Below are 20,145 nucleotides of genomic sequence, written 5' to 3'. Positions count from 1 at the left end.
GTGTCTCCTCCTCCTGTTGTCCAAACGTAGTCCGCTAATCATCTCCGGTGCATGGTGGTCTTGACTCGCTCCACTTGACTGACTTCCTACATCCTTGAATCCTATACACCTCCTAAAACGGCGTGTGTTTACTATAGGTCTCTTTGCCGCGCCTCGCCGCATGCCGTCTTGTCCTTAAATGTCCCTCGTCTTAACGTATACACCACGTCTTCCTTGTCTTACTTGTGTTGTCTGTCCTTCGTCTCCGGAAGCCCTTGGACCTCTTAGCCGTCCTATCGGTTCTCGCCGCGCTCTCAGTGATGGCGCGCCCATTCTCCTGTCTCCTCCTAGTAGTTGACCTGCTAGAGCAGAACTTCTCCTGTCTCCTCCTAGTAGTTGACCTGCTAGAGCAGAACTTCTCCTGTCTCCTCCTAGTAGTTGACCTGCTAGAGCAGATCTTCTCCTGTCTCCTCCTAGTAGTTGACCTGCTAGAGCAGAACTTCTCCTGTCTCCTCCTAGTAGTTGACCTGCTAGAGCAGATCTTCTCCTGTCTCCTCCTAGTAGTTGACCTGCTAGAGCAGAACTTCTCCTGTCTCCTCCTAGTAGTTGACCTGCTAGAGCAGATCTTCTCCTGTCTCCTCCTAGTAGTTGACCTGCTAGAGCAGAACTTCTCCTGTCTCCTCCTAGTAGTTGACCTGCTAGAGCAGAACTTCTCCTGTCTCCTCCTAGTAGTTGACCTGCTAGAGCAGATCTTCTCCTGTCTCCTCCTAGTAGTTGACCTGCTAGAGCAGATCTTCTCCTGTCTCCTCCTAGTAGTTGACCTGCTAGAGCAGATCTTCTCCTGTCTCCTCCTAGTAGTTGACCTGCTAGAGCAGATCTTCTCCTGTCTCCTCCTAGTAGTTGACCTGCTAGAGCAGATCTTCTCCTGTCTCCTCCTAGTAGTTGACCTGCTAGAGCAGAACTTCTCCTGTCTCCTCCTAGTAGTTGACCTGCTAGAGCAGATCTTCTCCTGTCTCCTCCTAGTAGTTGACCTGCTAGAGCAGATCTTCTCCTGTCTCCTCCTAGTAGTTGACCTGCTAGAGCAGAACTTCTCCTGTCTCCTCCTAGTAGTTGACCTGCTAGAGCAGAACTTCTCCTGTCTCCTCCTAGTAGTTGACCTGCTAGAGCAGATCTTCTCCTGTCTCCTCCTAGTAGTTGACCTGCTAGAGCAGAACTTCTCCTGTCTCCTCCTAGTAGTTGACCTGCTAGAGCAGAACTTCTCCTGTCTCCTCCTAGTAGTTGCCCTGCTAGAGCAGATCTTCTCCTGTCTCCTCCTAGTAGTGGGGCCTTGTCCGCCGGTCCGCTCGCCTATACTTGTGCCTTCTGCTTGTTTGCCCCTTTCACTATATCTCCTGGTTCCCTCTCCCCCTCGCCTCCTCCTGTGTGACATCGACCGACCCCGCAACACTCTCTTTCACGTTCCTCTGTCTGTCCAAACCTTAGAGTATATATGAATAGAGACGGCACCCGGATGAAACCCTGAGGCGAAATGGACATAGTGGCCGAATTTGATATTGCAGCGTGGGCCCAAACACATGAACGCGCTGGTCCGTTGACTATCATTGTGCACGTTCACGATGACACGTGAACACTGAATGCCTGCAATGATAGTCAGCGGCAGCGCGTTCATGTGTTTGGGCCCAATCCATCCCAGAATGCACTCTGTTCCTACCCAGAATGCACAGTGAAATCGCCTCATGCGCTTTTGAGCAACTTAATGCAAGTGGATGGGAGGAGAACTCGGGTGCCGTCTCTATTCATATATACTCTAAGGTCCAAACGTCTCCTCTCTCTCTCTCTCTCTCTCTCTCTCTCTCTCTGGGGTGCATACTTAGTTTAGACTAGTCATTGGTTAGACATGGGTTAAGGTTAGGTTTAGGTGTGCTGCTGCCCCGTGGGAGGTTATAGGTTTAGGGTGAGGGTTTTGAGATAGGTTGTAGTTGTATAGGACTAATGACTGGTCTAACCAATGACTATAGTCTAAACCAAAACTGTTTAACCCATTTTGGGGCGGGAACCCCTTTTGGTGTTTTAAACATGATGTTGTAATTTAGCTATTGAAAAATAGCAGATCTACAAGCTCGTAGCGCGCCACCGAGTGGCGCGCTACGAGCTTGTATAGGTCTGCTATTTTTGAAAAATCGTGAAAATATTTATTTCGGAAAACTGGAGGATTTAGAAGATTTTTTTTTAATTTCGACGTCAGGTCCTAAAGGGGCTAAACTAAGTACTGCACCCCTCTCTCTCTCTCTCTCTCTCTCTCTCTCTCTCTCTCTCTCTCTCTCTCTCTCTCTCTCTCTCTCTCTCTCTCTCTCATATTCCATGTTCATTTAGTATATCTCTCTCTCTCTCTCTCTCATTCCATGTTCATTAAGTATATCACTCTCTCTCTCTCTCATTCCATGTTCATTAAGTATATCACTCTCTCTCTCATTCCATGTTCATTAAGTATATCACTCTCTCTCTCTCTCATTCCATGTTCATTAAGTATATCACTCTCTCTCTCTCTCATTCCATGTTCATTAAGTATATCACTCTCTCTCTCTCTCATTCCATGTTCATTAAGTATATCACTCTCTCTCTCTCATTCCATGTTCATTAAGTATATCACTCTCTCTCTCTCATTCCATGTTCATTAAGTATATCACTCTCTCTCTCTCTCATTCCATGTTCATTAAGTATATCACTCTCTCTCTCTCTCATTCCATGTTCATTAAGTATATCACTCTCTCTCTCTCATTCCATGTTCATTAAGTATATCACTCTCTCTCATTCCATGTTCATTAAGTATATCACTCTCTCTCTCATTCCATGTTCATTAAGTATATCACTCTCTCTCATTCCATGTTCATTAAGTATATCACTCTCTCTCTCTCATTCCATGTTCATTAAGTATATCACTCTCTCTCATTCCATGTTCATTAAGTATATCACTCTCTCTCTCATTCCATGTTCATTAAGTATATCACTCTCTCTCTCTCTCATTCCATGTTCATTAAGTATATCACTCTCTCTCTCTCTCATTCCATGTTCATTAAGAATATCACTCTCTCTCTCTCTCATTCCATGTTCATTAAGTATATCACTCTCTCTCTCTCATTCCATGTTCATTAAGTATATCACTCTCTCTCTCTCATTCCATGTTCATTAAGCATCTCATTACCTCCCCTCCCTCCATATAGCTCTGTCCTGCACCCCGCCTAGCTGCAACGTGGTGCTCACGGAGTCCCACGGGGGCTTCACGTCCCCCTGCTACCCGCTGGACTACCCCAAGTCGCAGGCGTGCAAGTGGACGCTGCAGGCGCCCGCCGGCTTCATCGTCCAGCTGTCCTTCCTGGACTTTGAGGTGGAGGAGGCGCTGGGCTGCATCTACGACCGCGCCGTGGTCAACACGGGCAACGCCGACATCAAGTTCTGCGGCCTGACGGCGCACGGCCTCACGCTCAACTCCACCGGCAACGTCATGGAGCTGTCCTTCCACTCGGACTTCAGCGTGCAGAAGAGGGGGTTTAGGGTTAGCTTCCACCACGGTTTGTGTTGTTTTTTTAGCACGGGTTTCACCGTCGTGGCTTTGAGTTTGTGTGTGTGTGTGTGTGTGTGTGTGTGTGTGTGTGTGTGTGTGTGTGTGTGTGTGTGTGTGTGTGTGTGTGCGTGCGTCTCGACTGTGTTTTGGCCGTGTCCTGTGTCGTGTGTGTGTGTGTGTGTGTGTGTGTGTTTGTGTGTGTGTGTGTGCGTGTGCGTGTGCGTGTGCGTGTGCGTGTGCGTGTGTGTGTGTGTGCGTGTACGTGTGTGTTGTCAGGGATTTGGATGAATCAGCGATTGATCCATTGCTTACTATACTCACACAAATGCAATTCGGTGAGGTCCACAAAGTACTGTGCTATACAACAATATTGACCGTGGTAATGCGAAAGAAGTGTGTGCGTGTGCGTGTGTGTGTGTGTGTGTGTGTGTGTGTGTGTGTGTGTGTGTGTGTGTGTGTGCGCGCGCGTTATTGGTCTGTTGCTTTCTGTCCAGAAGGCAGGGTTGATTGGCTGGCGTGTGTCAGTGTGTGTGTGTGCACGTTTGTGTGTCCTTGTGCATGTTTGTGTTATTTTGCTATGTTTGGTCATTGTTGTTATAGCTCCTTCACACACATGCTGTGGCGCTCACCGCACAAGACACACACGCTGACACACTAACATTTCACACTTACCTAAGAATACGTGCACACAGCACGCATGCACACACACACACACACACACACACACACACACACACACACACACACACACACACGCACACGAGATGGCTGCGAACCCGCTGCATTGTAAAAGTAAAAGCTGCAATAAAACATATTGAGGCTGTTAATCATAACATATAGGGCAGCCTCTATAATTTAAGACCTCATTCCTGCCTGCACGTTATGGCATATAAAACCGCGAACGTACCTATACAAACGGAACCAAATGGATGCGCAATTAAGTCCATTTGGGCTAAATTATACACCGTGGCATATATAGGTGTGCGAACATCGCCATCGGAATCGACATCGCAGCACATGGCAGCGGCGTATCAGAGGAAGCCATGACGGCTCTGCCCGCTGTGTGTGTGTGTGTGTGTGTGTGTGTGTGTGTGTGTGTGTGTGTGTGTGTGTGTGTGTGTGTGTGTGTGTGTGTGTGTGTGTGTGTGTGCGTGTGCGTGCGCTATGTGCATGTGTGCTATGTGTGCGCGTCGAAGTACAGGCCAGAGCCATCTAATCTAAGAGTTAGGATATTGAGGGCTTCAGAAACCGAGCGTTCGAGGGCCGTTCATGCAGCCTGAAAGGGGGCCAAGCTGGAGTTGGAAATTCATTGTTTTCAACGAGGGCGGCGCAAATAAGAGCTATTTTAGGCATGTGTGCCAACATGACAACTGTTTTAAAGTATTGTACAGTAACAACTACAGTCTCTGTAACGTTTATGTTGTACGATTACTACAAAACAATCTAAAATAAAGGGATTTAACATCATTAAAGCTGGGCTGTTGTCCGCCTGGGTCCAATGCATTTCTGCCTATACTTCCGGTCCAGGACTTGGCCCTATGTGGCCCCATGAAGTGAACGGAGTTTTTGTAACTCTGTCTTACTCTATGGCTCTGGCTTCCTTCCTTCCTTCCTCCCTCCCTCCCTTCCTTCCTTCCTTCCTTCCTTCCTTCCTTCCTTCCTTCCTTCCTTCCTTCCTTCCTTCCTTCCTTCCTTCCTTCCTTCCTCCCTCCCTTCCCTGTCACCTTCCTCTCTCCCTCCCTCCCTCCCTCCCTCCCTCCCTCCCTCCCTCCCTTCCTTCCTTCCTTCCTTCCTTCCTTCCTTCCTTCCTTCCTTCCTTCCTTCCTCCCTCCCTTCCCTGTCACCTTCCTCTCTCCCTTCCTCCCTCCCTCCCTCCCTCCCTCCCTCCCTCCCTTCCTTCCTTCCTTCCTTCCTTCCTTCCTTCCTTCCTTCCTTCCTTCCTTCCTTCCTTCCTTCCTTCCTTCCTTCCTTCCTTCCTTCCTCCCTCCCTTCCCTGTCACCTTCCTCTCTCCCTCCCTCCCTCCCTCCCTCCCTCCCTCCCTTCCTTCCTTCCTCCCTCCCTTCCTTCCTTCCTTCCTTCCTTCCTTCCTTCCTTCCTTCCTTCCTTCCTTCCTCCCTCCCTCCCTCCCTCCCTTCCCTGTCACCTTCCTCTCTCCCTTCCTCCCTTCCTTCCTCCCTCCCTCCCTCCCTTCCTTCCTTCCTTCCTTCCTCCCTCCCTCCCTTCCTTCCTTTCCTCCCTCCTACAGTTGCAGTGGCGCTGAGGAACCAGAAGGTGGCCATAACGGGCGGAAACGGAAAGGTCACCAAGGTCGCCGGCTCCGTCTCCATACCGACGCTCAGCCACCTGACGGTGTGCTTTGAACTGGCTCGCTCCAACCAGAAAGACGTGCGTCACGCACACACGCACACACACACACACACACACACACACACACACACACACACACACACACACACACACATACTGGTTTTTGTGGTTTGTGGGGACCAACATTTTTTTCATCCCTCGTGGGGACCACCCTTTCTAAAGGTTATACAGCTATGAAAAAAATCAGGTATAACAACTATGGCTTTGTAAGCTTATACACGACTTTAAATATCAGAATTGATGAAGTAATATCTGGACCATGCCATATGGGGACTTGTGAAAAATCTGGTTAACATGGTTGATGGGGACCTCATTTGAATATCATTTAAATAATTCACACAAGGTCCGCTCTAATGTGATTAATGGGGACCTTGCAACAAGTGTAATTACTAACTAGTAAAACGCCCTGGGGCGAGAGGCAACCTCGAGTCGTTTTTATGTATGGATCTCCAGTGTTTGATTAGGTCATCTGGATTGATGACTACAATAGGTCCATATATGGGCATTCCCAGATATGGGCTTAATATTGTTGACATGGACTTGGGATGGCATCAGGGATCTCCATATACAGTATGGGCATAAAGGGGAGTCCTACAATTACTGATGCCTCTATCTCCATATATGGTATCTCCATATATGGGCTGTATTGCTACATACATATGTAGATGACTGACGTCTGACATGCATAGATGTCTGATGTCATATGGATTTATTAATACAATATGTCCATATATGGGCATTCCCAGATATGGGCTTAATCAAAATACTGATATATCATTCAGCTTTAATTCCAAACGGGCAACTTCAGTCTATGACTAGTATTAAAATGTTATTTCCTTCTTTCATGTCCAATGAATTTGTAATTAAGTTATTAAGGTAACATACCATATGAATCCATTTGGGAAAATAATAATAATAATAATAATAATAATAATAATTCAAAACCATAACCAATTTAAAAATAGCTAAAACATAATTCAGTTTTCCAATTAAAAAATCTACAAGCTCAAAACGCGTCAAAGCACAACACATTTTGAGCTTGTAGACTGCTATTTTTGCTATTTAATTGTACAAGCGAACAAATTGGTACTAATATCCTGACTACGCCACCTCCCGCTTGTTGAGGGGGCAGGAGGAACCCCTAGAGTGTAAACTTTGACCAACTTCCCCTTTATTAACAGGAACAATGTACGAGAGGCATTTGTGGAAAATGTAACAACTTTATTTATATATAACTACACAGTATATATTAAAAGGTTAGGGCAATACATCAGTGAGGCAGATAAGATAATAGAGTGACAAGTATATAATTAGCTCAAATACATTTGGGGAAAGAAGGGGGACAGGCCTAGCACGAAAAACAACTTGTGCAATACAACAATAAAATCAATACAAAACATGCAGTGCAGGGGGTTAACAAATACACACCAATAAAACCCAAACCAATAAAAGACAGTCATACTAAATAGTAGATAGATAGTAGGTATTTAGAACACACTTTCAGTTCTGTGATATATGGGGACATTTAACACACTTTAAGCTAATGTGCATCACGGGGACATATAAATACACACACACAAACAAACAAACACACATCTTAAAACATGCATCTTGGGGACTCCGTGCTAAATGTGCATCATGGGGACGTCTTCTGAAGTTTCAATTATTTTGCCTTCAAGCTTGCATAAATACACACACACATCTTAAAACATGCATATTGGGTACCCCGTGCTAATGTGCATCATGGGGTCGTCTTCTGATGTTTCAATTATTCTGCCTATTATGTGATCTACAATATTTAGACTTTTAATGCCCTTTACATTAGGCTAATGTGCGTCACGGGGACATACATGCTGTTAGAGTTCTCAACGGGCCTGACAATAAAGCCTGGACCCGAACTGGTCCAACCCAAGGCTTGGCCCGGCCCGAAACATTACCATAATGTTAAGTCTGATAAGCCCCAGTAAAGGAAAAAACACCACCAGTTGGCTGCGGCTATGTTGTTAAATTTACATCATTATACCGAGTGAGTGTGTGAGAGAACGGACAGTCATACTAGACATTAGGACATTACACAACATCCTTGTAAGGTGTGCTCTCCCCATTTACCTTTTCAATGGAAGTGGATGTCTTGGCAACTGCTGGAGCCATGTGTGTCTGTGGGGGAGTCTCCACCCCCTGTTGCAGGCATGTCATTCAACATCTGTTTAGAATAAGATTCATTGAATATTTAAAAGAGTTAGGCATGTGAAAGTAGTGCACTTAACTATCAATGTTGAATGCACTTATTGGAAGTTGCTTTGGATAAAAGCGAGTTCGAAATAACTCATGTAAGATAATGTTACTAGTATTACAACATCCTGATGTAGTCCAATATACCATTTTGTTACATAGTAGGTATTTAGAACACACTTTCAGTTCTGTGATATATGGGGACATTTAACACACTTTAAGCTAATGTGCATCACGGGGACATATAAATACACACACACGAACAAACACACACATATCTTAAAACATGCATCTTGGGGACTCCGTGCTAAATGTGCATCATGGGGACGTCTTCTGAAGTTTCAATTATTTTGCCTTCAAGCTTGCATAAATACACACACACATCTTAAAACATGCATATTGGGTACCCCTTGCTAATGTGCATCATGGGGACGTCTTCTGATGTTTCAATTATTCTGCCTATTATGTGATCTACAATATTTAGACTTTTAATGCCCTTTACATTAGGCTAATGTGCGTCACGGGGACATACATGCTGTTAGAGTTCTTAACGGGCCTGACAATAAAGCCTGGACCCGAACTGGTCCAACCCAAGACTTGGCCCGGCCCGAAACATTACCATAATGTTAAGTCTGATAAGCCCCAGTAAAGGAAAAAACACCACCAGTTGGCTGCGGCTATGTTGTTAAATTTACATCATTATACCGAGTGAGTGTGTGAGAGAACGGACAGTCATACTAGACATTAGGACATTACACAACAACCTTGTAAGGTGTGCTCTCCCCATTTACCTTTTCAATTGAAGTGGATGTCTTGGCAACTGCTGGAGCCATGTGTGTCTGTGGGGGAGTCTCCACCCCCTGTTGCAGGCATGTCATTCAACATCTGTTTAGAATAAGATTCATTGAATATTTAAAAGAGTTAGGCATGTGAAAGTAGTGCACTTGACTATCAATGTTGAATGCACTTATTGGAAGTTGCTTTGGATAAAAGCGAGTTCGAAATAACTCATGTAAGATAATGTTACTAGTATTACAACATCCTGATGTAGTCCAATATACCATTTTGTTACATAGTAGGTATATAGAACACACTTTCAGTTCTGTGATATATGGGGACATTTAACACACTTTAAGCTAATGTGCATCACGGGGACATATAAATACACACACACACAAACAAACACACACACATCTTAAAACATGCATCTTGGGGACTCCGTGCTAAATGTGCATCATGGGGACGTCTTCTGAAGTTTCAATATTTTGCCTTCAAGCTTGCATAAATACACACACACACACACATCTTAAAACATGCATATTGGGGACCCCGTGCTAATGTGCATCATGGGGTCGTCTTCTGATGTTTCAATTATTCTGCCTATTATGTGATCTACAATATTTAGACTTTTAATGCCCTTTACTTTAGGCTAATGTGCGTCACGGGGACATACATGCTGTTAGAGTTCTCAACGGGCCTGACAATTAAAGCCTGGACCCGAACTGGTCAAACCCAAGGCTTAGCCCGGCCCGAAACATTACTATAATGTTAAGTCTGATAAGCCCCAGTAAAGGAAAAAACACCACCAGTTGGCTGCGGCTATGTTGTTAAATTGACATAATTATACCGAGTGAGTGTGTGAGAGAACGGACAGTCATACTAAATAGTAGATAGATAGTAGGTATTTAGAACACACTTTCAGTTCTGGGATATATGGGGACATTTAACACACTTTAAGCTAATGTGCATCACGGGGACATATAAATACACACACACAAACAAACACACACACATCTTAAAACATGCATCTTGGGGACTCCGTGCTAAATGTGCATCATGGGGACGTCTTCTGAAGTTTCAATATTTTGCCTTCAAGCTTGCATAAATACACACACACACACACACACACATCTTAAAACATGCATATTGGGGACCCCGTGCTAATGTGCATCATGGGGTCGTCTTCTGATGTTTCAATTATTCTTCCTATTATGTGATCTACAATATTTAGACTTTTAATGCCCTTTACTTTAGGCTAATGTGCGTCACGGGGACATACATGCTGTTAGAGTTCTCAACGGGCCTGACAATTAAAGCCTGGACCCGAACTGGTCCAACCCAAGACTTGGCCCGGCCCGAAACATTACCATAATGTTAAGTCTGATAAGCCCCAGTAAAGGAAAAAACACCACCAGTTGGCTGCGGCTATGTTGTTAAATTTACATCATTATACCGAGTGAGTGTGTGAGAGAACGGACAGTCATACTAGACATTAGCCTGGACCCGAACTGGTCCAACCCAAGACTTGGCCCGGCCCGAAACATTACCATAATGTTAAGTCTGATAAGCCCCAGTAAAGGAAAAAACACCACCAGTTGGCTGCGGCTATGTTGTTAAATTTACATCATTATACCGAGTGAGTGTGTGAGAGAACGGACAGTCATACTAGACATTAGGACATTACACAACAACCTTGTAAGGTGTGCTCTCCCCATTTACCTTTTCAATTGAAGTGGATGTCTTGGCAACTGCTGGAGCCATGTGTGTCTGTGGGGGAGTCTCCACCCCCTGTTGCAGGCATGTCATTCAACATCTGTTTAGAATAAGATTCATTGAATATTTAAAAGAGTTAGGCATGTGAAAGTAGTGCACTTGACTATCAATGTTGAATGCACTTATTGGAAGTTGCTTTGGATAAAAGCGAGTTCGAAATAACTCATGTAAGATAATGTTACTAGTATTACAACATCCTGATGTAGTCCAATATACCATTTTGTTACATAGTAGGTATTTAGAACACACTTTCAGTTCTGTGATATATGGGGACATTTAACACACTTTAAGCTAATGTGCATCACGGGGACATATAAATACACACACACAAACAAACACACACACATCTTAAAACATGCATCTTGGGGACTCCGTGCTAAATGTGCATCATGGGGACGTCTTCTGAAGTTTCAATATTTTGCGTTCAAGCTTGCATAAATACACACACACACACACACACATCTTAAAACATGCATATTGGGGACCCCGTGCTAATGTGCATCATGGGGTCGTCTTCTGATGTTTCAATTATTCTTCCTATTATGTGATCTACAATATTTAGACTTTTAATGCCCTTTACTTTAGGCTAATGTGCGTCACGGGGACATACATGCTGTTAGAGTTCTCAACGGGCCTGACAATTAAAGCCTGGACCCGAACTGGTCAAACCCAAGGCTTAGCCCGGCCCGAAACATTACTATAATGTTAAGTCTGATAAGCCCCAGTAAAGGAAAAAACACCACCAGTTGGCTGCGGCTATGTTGTTAAATTTACATAATTATACCGAGTGAGTGTGTGAGAGAACGGACAGTCATACTAAATAGTAGATAGATAGTAGGTATTTAGAACACACTTTCAGTTTTGTGATATATGGGGACATTTAACACACTTTAAGCTAATGTGCATCATGGGGACATATAAATACACACACAAACAAACACACACACACATCTTAAAACATGCATCTTGGGGACTCCGTGCTAAATGTGCATCACGGGGACGTCTTCTGAAGTTTCAATTATTTTGCCTTCAAGCTTGCATAAATACACACACACACACATCTTAAAACATGCATATTTGGGACCCCGTGCTAATGTGCATCATGGGGTCGTCTTCTGATGTTTCAATTATTCTGCCTATTATGTGATCTACAATATTTAGACTTTTAATGCCCTTTACTTTAGGCTAATGTGCGTCACAGGGACATACATGCTGTTAGAGTTCTTAACGGGCCTGACAATAAAGCCTGGACCCGAACTGGTCCAAGCCAAGACTTGGCCCGGCCCGAAACATTACCATAATGTTAAGTCTGATAAGCCCCAGTAAAGGAAAAAACACCACCAGTTGGCTGCGGCTATGTTGTTAAATTTACATCATTATACCGAGTGAGTGTGTGAGAGAACGGACAGTCATACTAGACATTAGGACATTACACAACAACCTTGTAAGGTGTGCTCTCCCCATTTACCTTTTCAATTGAAGTGGATGTCTTGGCAACTGCTGGAGCCATGTGTGTCTGTGGGGGAGTCTCCACCCCCTGTTGCAGGCATGTCATTCAACATCTGTTTAGAATAAGATTCATTGAATATTTAAAAGAGTTAGGCATGTGAAAGTAGTGCACTTGACTATCAATGTTGAATGCACTTATTGGAAGTTGCTTTGGATAAAAGCGAGTTCGAAATAACTCATGTAAGATAATGTTACTAGTATTACAACATCCTGATGTAGTCCAATATACCATTTTGTTACATAGTAGGTATTTAGAACACACTTTCAGTTCTGTGATATATGGGGACATTTAACACACTTTAAGCTAATGTGCATCACGGGGACATATAAATACACACACACAAACAAACACACACACATCTTAAAACATGCATCTTGGGGACTCCGTGCTAAATGTGCATCATGGGGACGTCTTCTGAAGTTTCAATATTTTGCCTTCAAGCTTGCATAAATACACACACACACACACACACATCTTAAAACATGCATATTGGGGACCCCGTGCTAATGTGCATCATGGGGTCGTCTTCTGATGTTTCAATTATTCTTCCTATTATGTGATCTACAATATTTAGACTTTTAATGCCCTTTACTTTAGGCTAATGTGCGTCACGGGGACATACATGCTGTTAGAGTTCTCAACGGGCCTGACAATTAAAGCCTGGACCCGAACTGGTCAAACCCAAGGCTTAGCCCGGCCCGAAACATTACTATAATGTTAAGTCTGATAAGCCCCAGTAAAGGAAAAAACACCACCAGTTGGCTGCGGCTATGTTGTTAAATTGACATAATTATACCGAGTGAGTGTGTGAGAGAACGGACAGTCATACTAAATAGTAGATAGATAGTAGGTATTTAGAACACACTTTCAGTTTTGTGATATATGGGGACATTTAACACACTTTAAGCTAATGTGCATCATGGGGACATATAAATACACACACAAACAAACACACACACACATCTTAAAACATGCATCTTGGGGACTCCGTGCTAAATGTGCATCACGGGGACGTCTTCTGAAGTTTCAATTATTTTGCCTTCAAGCTTGCATAAATACACACACACACACATCTTAAAACATGCATATTTGGGACCCCGTGCTAATGTGCATCATGGGGTCGTCTTCTGATGTTTCAATTATTCTGCCTATTATGTGATCTACAATATTTAGACTTTTAATGCCCTTTACTTTAGGCTAATGTGCGTCACAGGGACATACATGCTGTTAGAGTTCTTAACGGGCCTGACAATAAAGCCTGGACCCGAACTGGTCCAACCCAAGACTTGGCCCGGCCCGAAACATTACCATAATGTTAAGTCTGATAAGCCCCAGTAAAGGAAAAAACACCACCAGTTGGCTGCGGCTATGTTGTTAAATTTACATCATTATACCGAGTGAGTGTGTGAGAGAACGGACAGTCATACTAGACATTAGGACATTACACAACAACCTTGTAAGGTGTGCTCTCCCCATTTACCTTTTCAATTGAAGTGGATGTCTTGGCAACTGCTGGAGCCATGTGTGTCTGTGGGGGAGTCTCCACCCCCTGTTGCAGGCATGTCATTCAACATCTGTTTAGAATAAGATTCATTGAATATTTAAAAGAGTTAGGCATGTGAAAGTAGTGCACTTGACTATCAATGTTGAATGCACTTATTGGAAGTTGCTTTGGATAAAAGCGAGTTCGAAATAACTCATGTAAGATAATGTTACTAGTATTACAACATCCTGATGTAGTCCAATATACCATTTTGTTACATAGTAGGTATTTAGAACACACTTTCAGTTCTGTGATATATGGGGACATTTAACACACTTTAAGCTAATGTGCATCACGGGGACATATAAATACACACACACACAAACAAACACACACACATCTTAAAACATGCATCTTGGGGACTCCGTGCTAAATGTGCATCATGGGGACGTCTTCTGAAGTTTCAATATTTTGCCTTCAAGCTTGCATAAATACACACACACACACACACATCTTAAAACATGCATATTGGGGACCCCGTGCTAATGTGCATCATGGGGTCGTCTTCTGATGTTTCAATTATTCTGCCTATTATGTGATCTACAATATTTAGACTTTTAATGCCCTTTACTTTAGGCTAATGTGCGTCACGGGGACATACATGCTGTTAGAGTTCTCAACGGGCCTGACAATTAAAGCCTGGACCCGAACTGGTCAAACCCAAGGCTTAGCCCGGCCCGAAACATTACTATAATGTTAAGTCTGATAAGCCCCAGTAAAGGAAAAAACACCACCAGTTGGCTGCGGCTATGTTGTTAAATTGACATAATTATACCGAGTGAGTGTGTGAGAGAACGGACAGTCATACTAAATAGTAGATAGATAGTAGGTATTTAGAACACACTTTCAGTTTTGTGATATATGGGGACATTTAACACACTTTAAGCTAATGTGCATCACGGGGACATATAAATACACACAAAAACAAACACACACACATCTTAAAACATGCATCTTGGGGACTCCGTGCTAAATGTGCATCACGGGGACGTCTTCTGAAGTTTCAATTATTTTGCCTTCAAGCTTGCATAAATACACACACACTCACATCTTAAAACATGCATATTTGGGACCCCGTGCTAATGTGCATCATGGGGTCGTCTTCTGATGTTTCAATTATTCTTCCTATTATGTGATCTACAATATTTAGACTTTTAATGCCCTTTACTTTAGGCTAATGTGCGTCACAGGGTCATACATGCTGTTAGAGTTCTTCACGGGCCTGACAATAAAGCCTGGACCCGAACTGGTCCAACCCAAGACTTGGCCCGGCCCGAAACATTACCATAATGTTAAGTCTGATAAGCCCCAGTAAAGGAAAAAACACCACCAGTTGGCTGCGGCTATGTTGTTAAATTTACATCATTATACCGAGTGAGTGTGTGAGAGAACGGACAGTCATACTAGACATTAGGACATTACACAACAACCTTGTAAGGTGTGCTCTCCCCATTTACCTTTTCAATTGAAGTGGATGTCTTGGCAACTGCTGGAGCCATGTGTGTCTGTGGGGGAGTCTCCACCCCCGGCCTGTTGCAGGCATGTCATTCAACATCTGTTTAGAATAAGATTCATTGAATATTTAAAAGAGTTAGGCATGTGAAAGTAGTGCACTTGACTATCAATGTTGAATGCACTTATTGGAAGTTGCTTTGGATAAAAGCGAGTTCGAAATAACTCATGTAAGATAATGTTACTAGTATTACAACATCCTGATGTAGTCCAATATACCATTTTGTTACATAGTAGGTATTTAGAACACACTTTCAGTTCTGTGATATATGGGGACATTTAACACACTTTAAGCTAATGTGCATCACGGGGACATATAAATACACACACAAACAAACACAAACACACATCTTAAAACATGCATCTTGGGGACTCTGTGCTAAATGTGCATCATGGGGACGTCTTCTGAAGTTTCAATATTTTGCCTTCAAGCTTGCATAAATACACACACACACACATCTTAAAACATGCATATTGGGGACCCCGTGCTAATGTGCATCATGGGGACGTCTTCTGATGTTTCAATTATTATATTATTACCATTTTCTTTAATATCACATCATTGCAGAGTCACTGGCTGCACTGCTACAGTGCTACACAGAAGGACAGCAGCTAAAGGAAGCTAATGCTACAACACTACAAACTGGACCAAACTCAACATATATACTTTATACAGTAGAAAGTCCTAACACAAAAACGAAATTGTATACCCATTCTGACTATTTTCACAGAAAATAATAGCAAAATAAACGTTTCAGGAGCCCACATTGGATTACATTACATGAAATTACCACCAAACAACATCATCCTTATATCTGAAGCTAAACTGAAGCTAAGTGTCTTAACTTCATCACAAAACTATTTGTGTTACAAAACAGTAGTTTTAAGGTCATTACTAACCTGAAAGTACAGGAAAAGCAATCCCTCTAACTGATCTAAACTGTCTTCAGCCCATGTGAGCCATTTGAGCTAACTTAGCTAACTGAGCTATCTTAATAATCAGAGCTAATTCACAAAATGTTATGAGCTAACTTAGCTAACTGAGCTATCTTAATAATCAGAGCTAATTCACAAAATGTTATGGTCAAATACTGGTTATAGTGATTTTTCAAATATCTGTGGTTGAGCACTGTTTTTATTAATTGTTCATTCAGAAAAAAATAGCTTACCTTGTGTTTTGCTTTTGCTGCCATCTTCACTGGAATCTCCTGTTCTGTTACACCTGTTAACACTCAATTTGATGGTATAATCCCTCCTTGTGGGGAACAGGGTGGGTGGGGCCACATAATGATGTGGGTGCGGCCACAAAAGTGTGTGTGAGAATGTAATGAGTGCAATAGCAGCTAAAACCCTTAGGGGGAGATACTGAGCACCACTTACACACACACGATGATCAAAAAACGTCCCTTATGGGCCAAGGCTAAAAACCTCACAGGCACATATAAAGCATCTCCTGGGTTGGTTTTTTAACGGTTTCCCTCATGGGGACTAGCTTTTTTGTCCCCATACCGTAACTGGTCCCCATGACGTGACTGTGTAAACAGATTTGTGTCCCCACAAAGATAGAAAAACCAGTGCACACACACACACACACACACACACACACACACACACATATTTAGTGTTTGAACGCAGCATCACTTTCACGTGTCCGCACACAAGACCTATAACGACAAAGAAACCTTTTTTCTCTCTTCCCGACAGAAAGAACGCGTGTCTACAAGCTCACGACGTGTCACGGCGTTGACACGTTGTGAGCTTGTAGATCTGCTATTTTTGGTGAAGAGACTTGGTGTACTGCAGGGGTGGGCAACTGTGACGATGGAGAGGGCCACTATATTTCCACACTCACTCCCTAGGGCCATACATTACTGTCGTAGCAAAAATAGCCGATCTACAAGCTCAAAACGCGTCGCGCTGCGACGCGTTTTGAGCTTGTAGATCGGCTATTTTTGCTATATTCAAATTGAAATCTTGAATAATCTTTTGCTATTTTTGAATTGGAATCCTGAAAATTTACATTTTTATGTAATTTCAAATGCCTTTAATTATACTTGTGTTGAGCAATGAGCTACTAATTTAGACTGAAGTAATTAAAGCGGGTCATGTTTGCATGTTATGGAATTGTAAACCAATGTTATATCAGTATTCTGACATTCACCTGAGGGCCACATTAAGTGAAGGTGGGGGCCGCATGTGGCCCCCGGGCCGCCAGTTGCCCACCCCTGGTGTACTGTATTACAGACTAACACTAAAACATTACGGGTGACTAAAATTGTGACTGAAACTAAATTAAAACTAGTCAAGCGACTAATGACTAAAACCAAAATGGAAATCTGCTGCCGAAAAAACAACATCAAATTGTTCTCTCTCGCTCTCTCTCTCTCTCTCTCTTGCTCTCTCTCTCTCTCTCTCAGTTCAGTTCAGTTCAATTCAATTCAATTCAATTCAATTCAATTCAATTCAATTCAATTCAATTCAATTCAATTCAATTCAATTCAATTCAATTCAATTCCAAAGCATGAAATGCAGCAAAAAAAAACCCGAAATAAAATAAAATATAACAGAAAACAAACTTTCACAATACAATATGTAAATACTGTCATACTGGTCAAAATGTACAGTATTTCTCAGTATCTCTCTCTCTCTCTCTCTCTCCCCCGAACAGAAAGAGCACGTGTTCACGTACGCTCGCGTCGACGACGACGACGACGACGACGACAGTGACGTGGCTCTGCGTTTCGGCAGGAACGGCGGTAGCGGTGCCATGACGCTCTGGGTGGACGGCACGCCGTGCTCCCTGGATACCCTGGTGGCGGCCGGCGACATCACGGCCGCCATGAGGCCCTTCTGCCTCACGTGGACGGCGGCGGGCGGCGGCCGCGTGGCGCTCTACTTCAACGGCAACTACCGCGCCAAGGCCTGCCCAGCCACCGGGGGGCGCTCGGTGAGCAGCGGAGGCCAGTTCAGGCTGGGAGGTGAGCAAAGCGGGGGTTCCCAAACTTTTCCGTGTCAAGGACCCTCAACTCAACATTTATTAGGTCACAGACCCATTTGAAAACATATGCCAGTGACCCCGATAAGGGAGGATTTGTACGGCTTCTAGCAGTGATTCCGAAACATATTAATTTCAACAAGGACCCCCAGTTTTACACGCATTAGGCGACGGACCCCCGATTTAATGGCATTTCTATCTCTGGTACCTAGAGATCGATCGGTGGCCGATTCAAATCGGCCGGTCAGCTGTGTAGGGGTGAGGATTGCGTGATGCTTCTAATGTACAGGATTCTATAGGTCACCACTTTTGGTGTGACACACACGGCTTCTGTTTCTGTTTACAATGCGTTGTCAACACGTGGGTTAAAGTATGATGACGTTTTGCCTTATATTGGTTGTCTATGGTGTGGTATACTATACATGGCCATAACTTTTTTTTTTTTGCGATGTTTCCGGAAGAGCAGGCCTCTCATTCTGTGGACCTTAATAATGACCAAAGTGAATAGAAAAAAACACAAATATGTGATGTCATGACATCACAGGTTAATCCTTAACCGTTGAGCTTTTGGGCCTGTGCCTCCCCCGGCTATATAAGACAGAACTGGAACTCAGCTATGCTTTCTATGGCATATAGGCACCCGGGAGAAACTACACACAGCTGCAGGACATGAGACTAATACATTACAGCGACAGAGAGAGAGAGAGAGAGAGAGAGAGAGAGAGAGAGAGAGAGAGAGTGTGTCTTTAACAAAGGTGCAGACGGTCAGAAATCAGAGAGAGACCGACGTTTGCACTACTTTTTTTTTCTTCCTTTCTCCCTGGAAATAAAAACATTTCCGAGGCTAAACACAAAACCATAACACTTTTCGCGCCCTCTGCACCCTCTTTTCTTTTCTTTTTCCCACAGGCGAGAGCAGCTTCGACGGGGCCATGTACAACCTCCGCCTGTGGGACTACACCATGACGAGCCAGCAGCTGGCGGCGCTGACGTGCGACGCGGCGGGGAACGTCATCGACTGGGACATCAGCCACTGGGACATCCCCACCTCGCTGGCCCAGACCGACTCCACGCTCAGCTGCAGTGAGTATATACCTATAGTAAGAGGCCTTAATATAGGCGACGGCGGGCGACCGAAGGGCTGAGACACATAGGGCAGTATTATGCGTGTCTTAAGTACCAGGTCTTATTACTTAACTTAAGACCTGGAGGCGTGGTCAATGCTGTTTGGCCACTCAGAATAGCCAAATGGCATTGATCACGCCTCCAGGTCTTAAATTAAGTAATAAGACCTGGTACTTAAGACACGCATAATACTGCCCATAATGTCACTTCATTACCTCGCTGGCCCCCAGACTGACTCCACGCTCAGCTGCAGTGAGTATAGTGGTGGCTTTCACAAGCAGGTGGAGTTTATTGAGTTCATTAGGTCACTATGACACCTAGCAGGTGTGTTTCATTCAGTGAATCAAGCCACACAGTATGCAAGTACTACCAGTTCATTCTTCACTGCAGAGTTGTTGTGAGAGGTTGTGCGTCCATTGACAGTAGGCCTAAGTGCGTTTGGTTATGCAAAAGGTGATGTTTTCATGCTTATGTAAGACGCCTTAATATAGACGACGGGCGAGCGAAGGGCTGAGACACTCTACCTGCCGGAATAATGTCACTTCATTAACCTCGCTGGCCCCAGACTGACTCCACGCTCAGCTGCAGTGAGTAGTAAATACCACTGTAGTGTGTGGTATAGGGCTTTCACTTCTAGTGATTGCGAACGCAGTGATTGCGAACGCAGTGAGCATTTACTATGAGACCCAGCAGATCACGTCTGTGTGTCTGTGTGTGTGTGTGTCACGCTGTAACACCACCCGCCCACCACCAGAGGGCGCAGCTG

General features: G+C 43.8%; 1 protein-coding gene across 1 annotated transcript in view; it reads left to right on the top strand.

The window, feature by feature from the left end:
* Positions 1-299: 299 nt before the first annotated feature.
* adgrg6 (adhesion G protein-coupled receptor G6) overlaps positions 300-20,145 on the top strand; it is a gene marked incomplete at its 5' end in the record, with an annotated part of 167,576 nt that continues 147,730 nt past the window's right edge. Inside the window, 5 exons of the mRNA XM_079526453.1 lie at positions 300-1,284; positions 3,201-3,548; positions 5,788-5,927; positions 17,928-18,237; positions 19,164-19,337. Coding sequence (XP_079382579.1) covers positions 300-1,284; positions 3,201-3,548; positions 5,788-5,927; positions 17,928-18,237; positions 19,164-19,337 — 1,957 coding nt within the window. The remainder of the gene's footprint in view (positions 1,285-3,200; positions 3,549-5,787; positions 5,928-17,927; positions 18,238-19,163; positions 19,338-20,145) is intronic.

The sequence above is a fragment of the Electrona antarctica genome (assembly GCF_951216825.1).
Source record: "Electrona antarctica genome assembly, chromosome: 17".
In the NCBI taxonomy this organism is placed as follows: Eukaryota; Metazoa; Chordata; class Actinopteri; order Myctophiformes; family Myctophidae; genus Electrona; species Electrona antarctica.
This window is presented reverse-complemented; position numbering and strand designations above follow the sequence as displayed.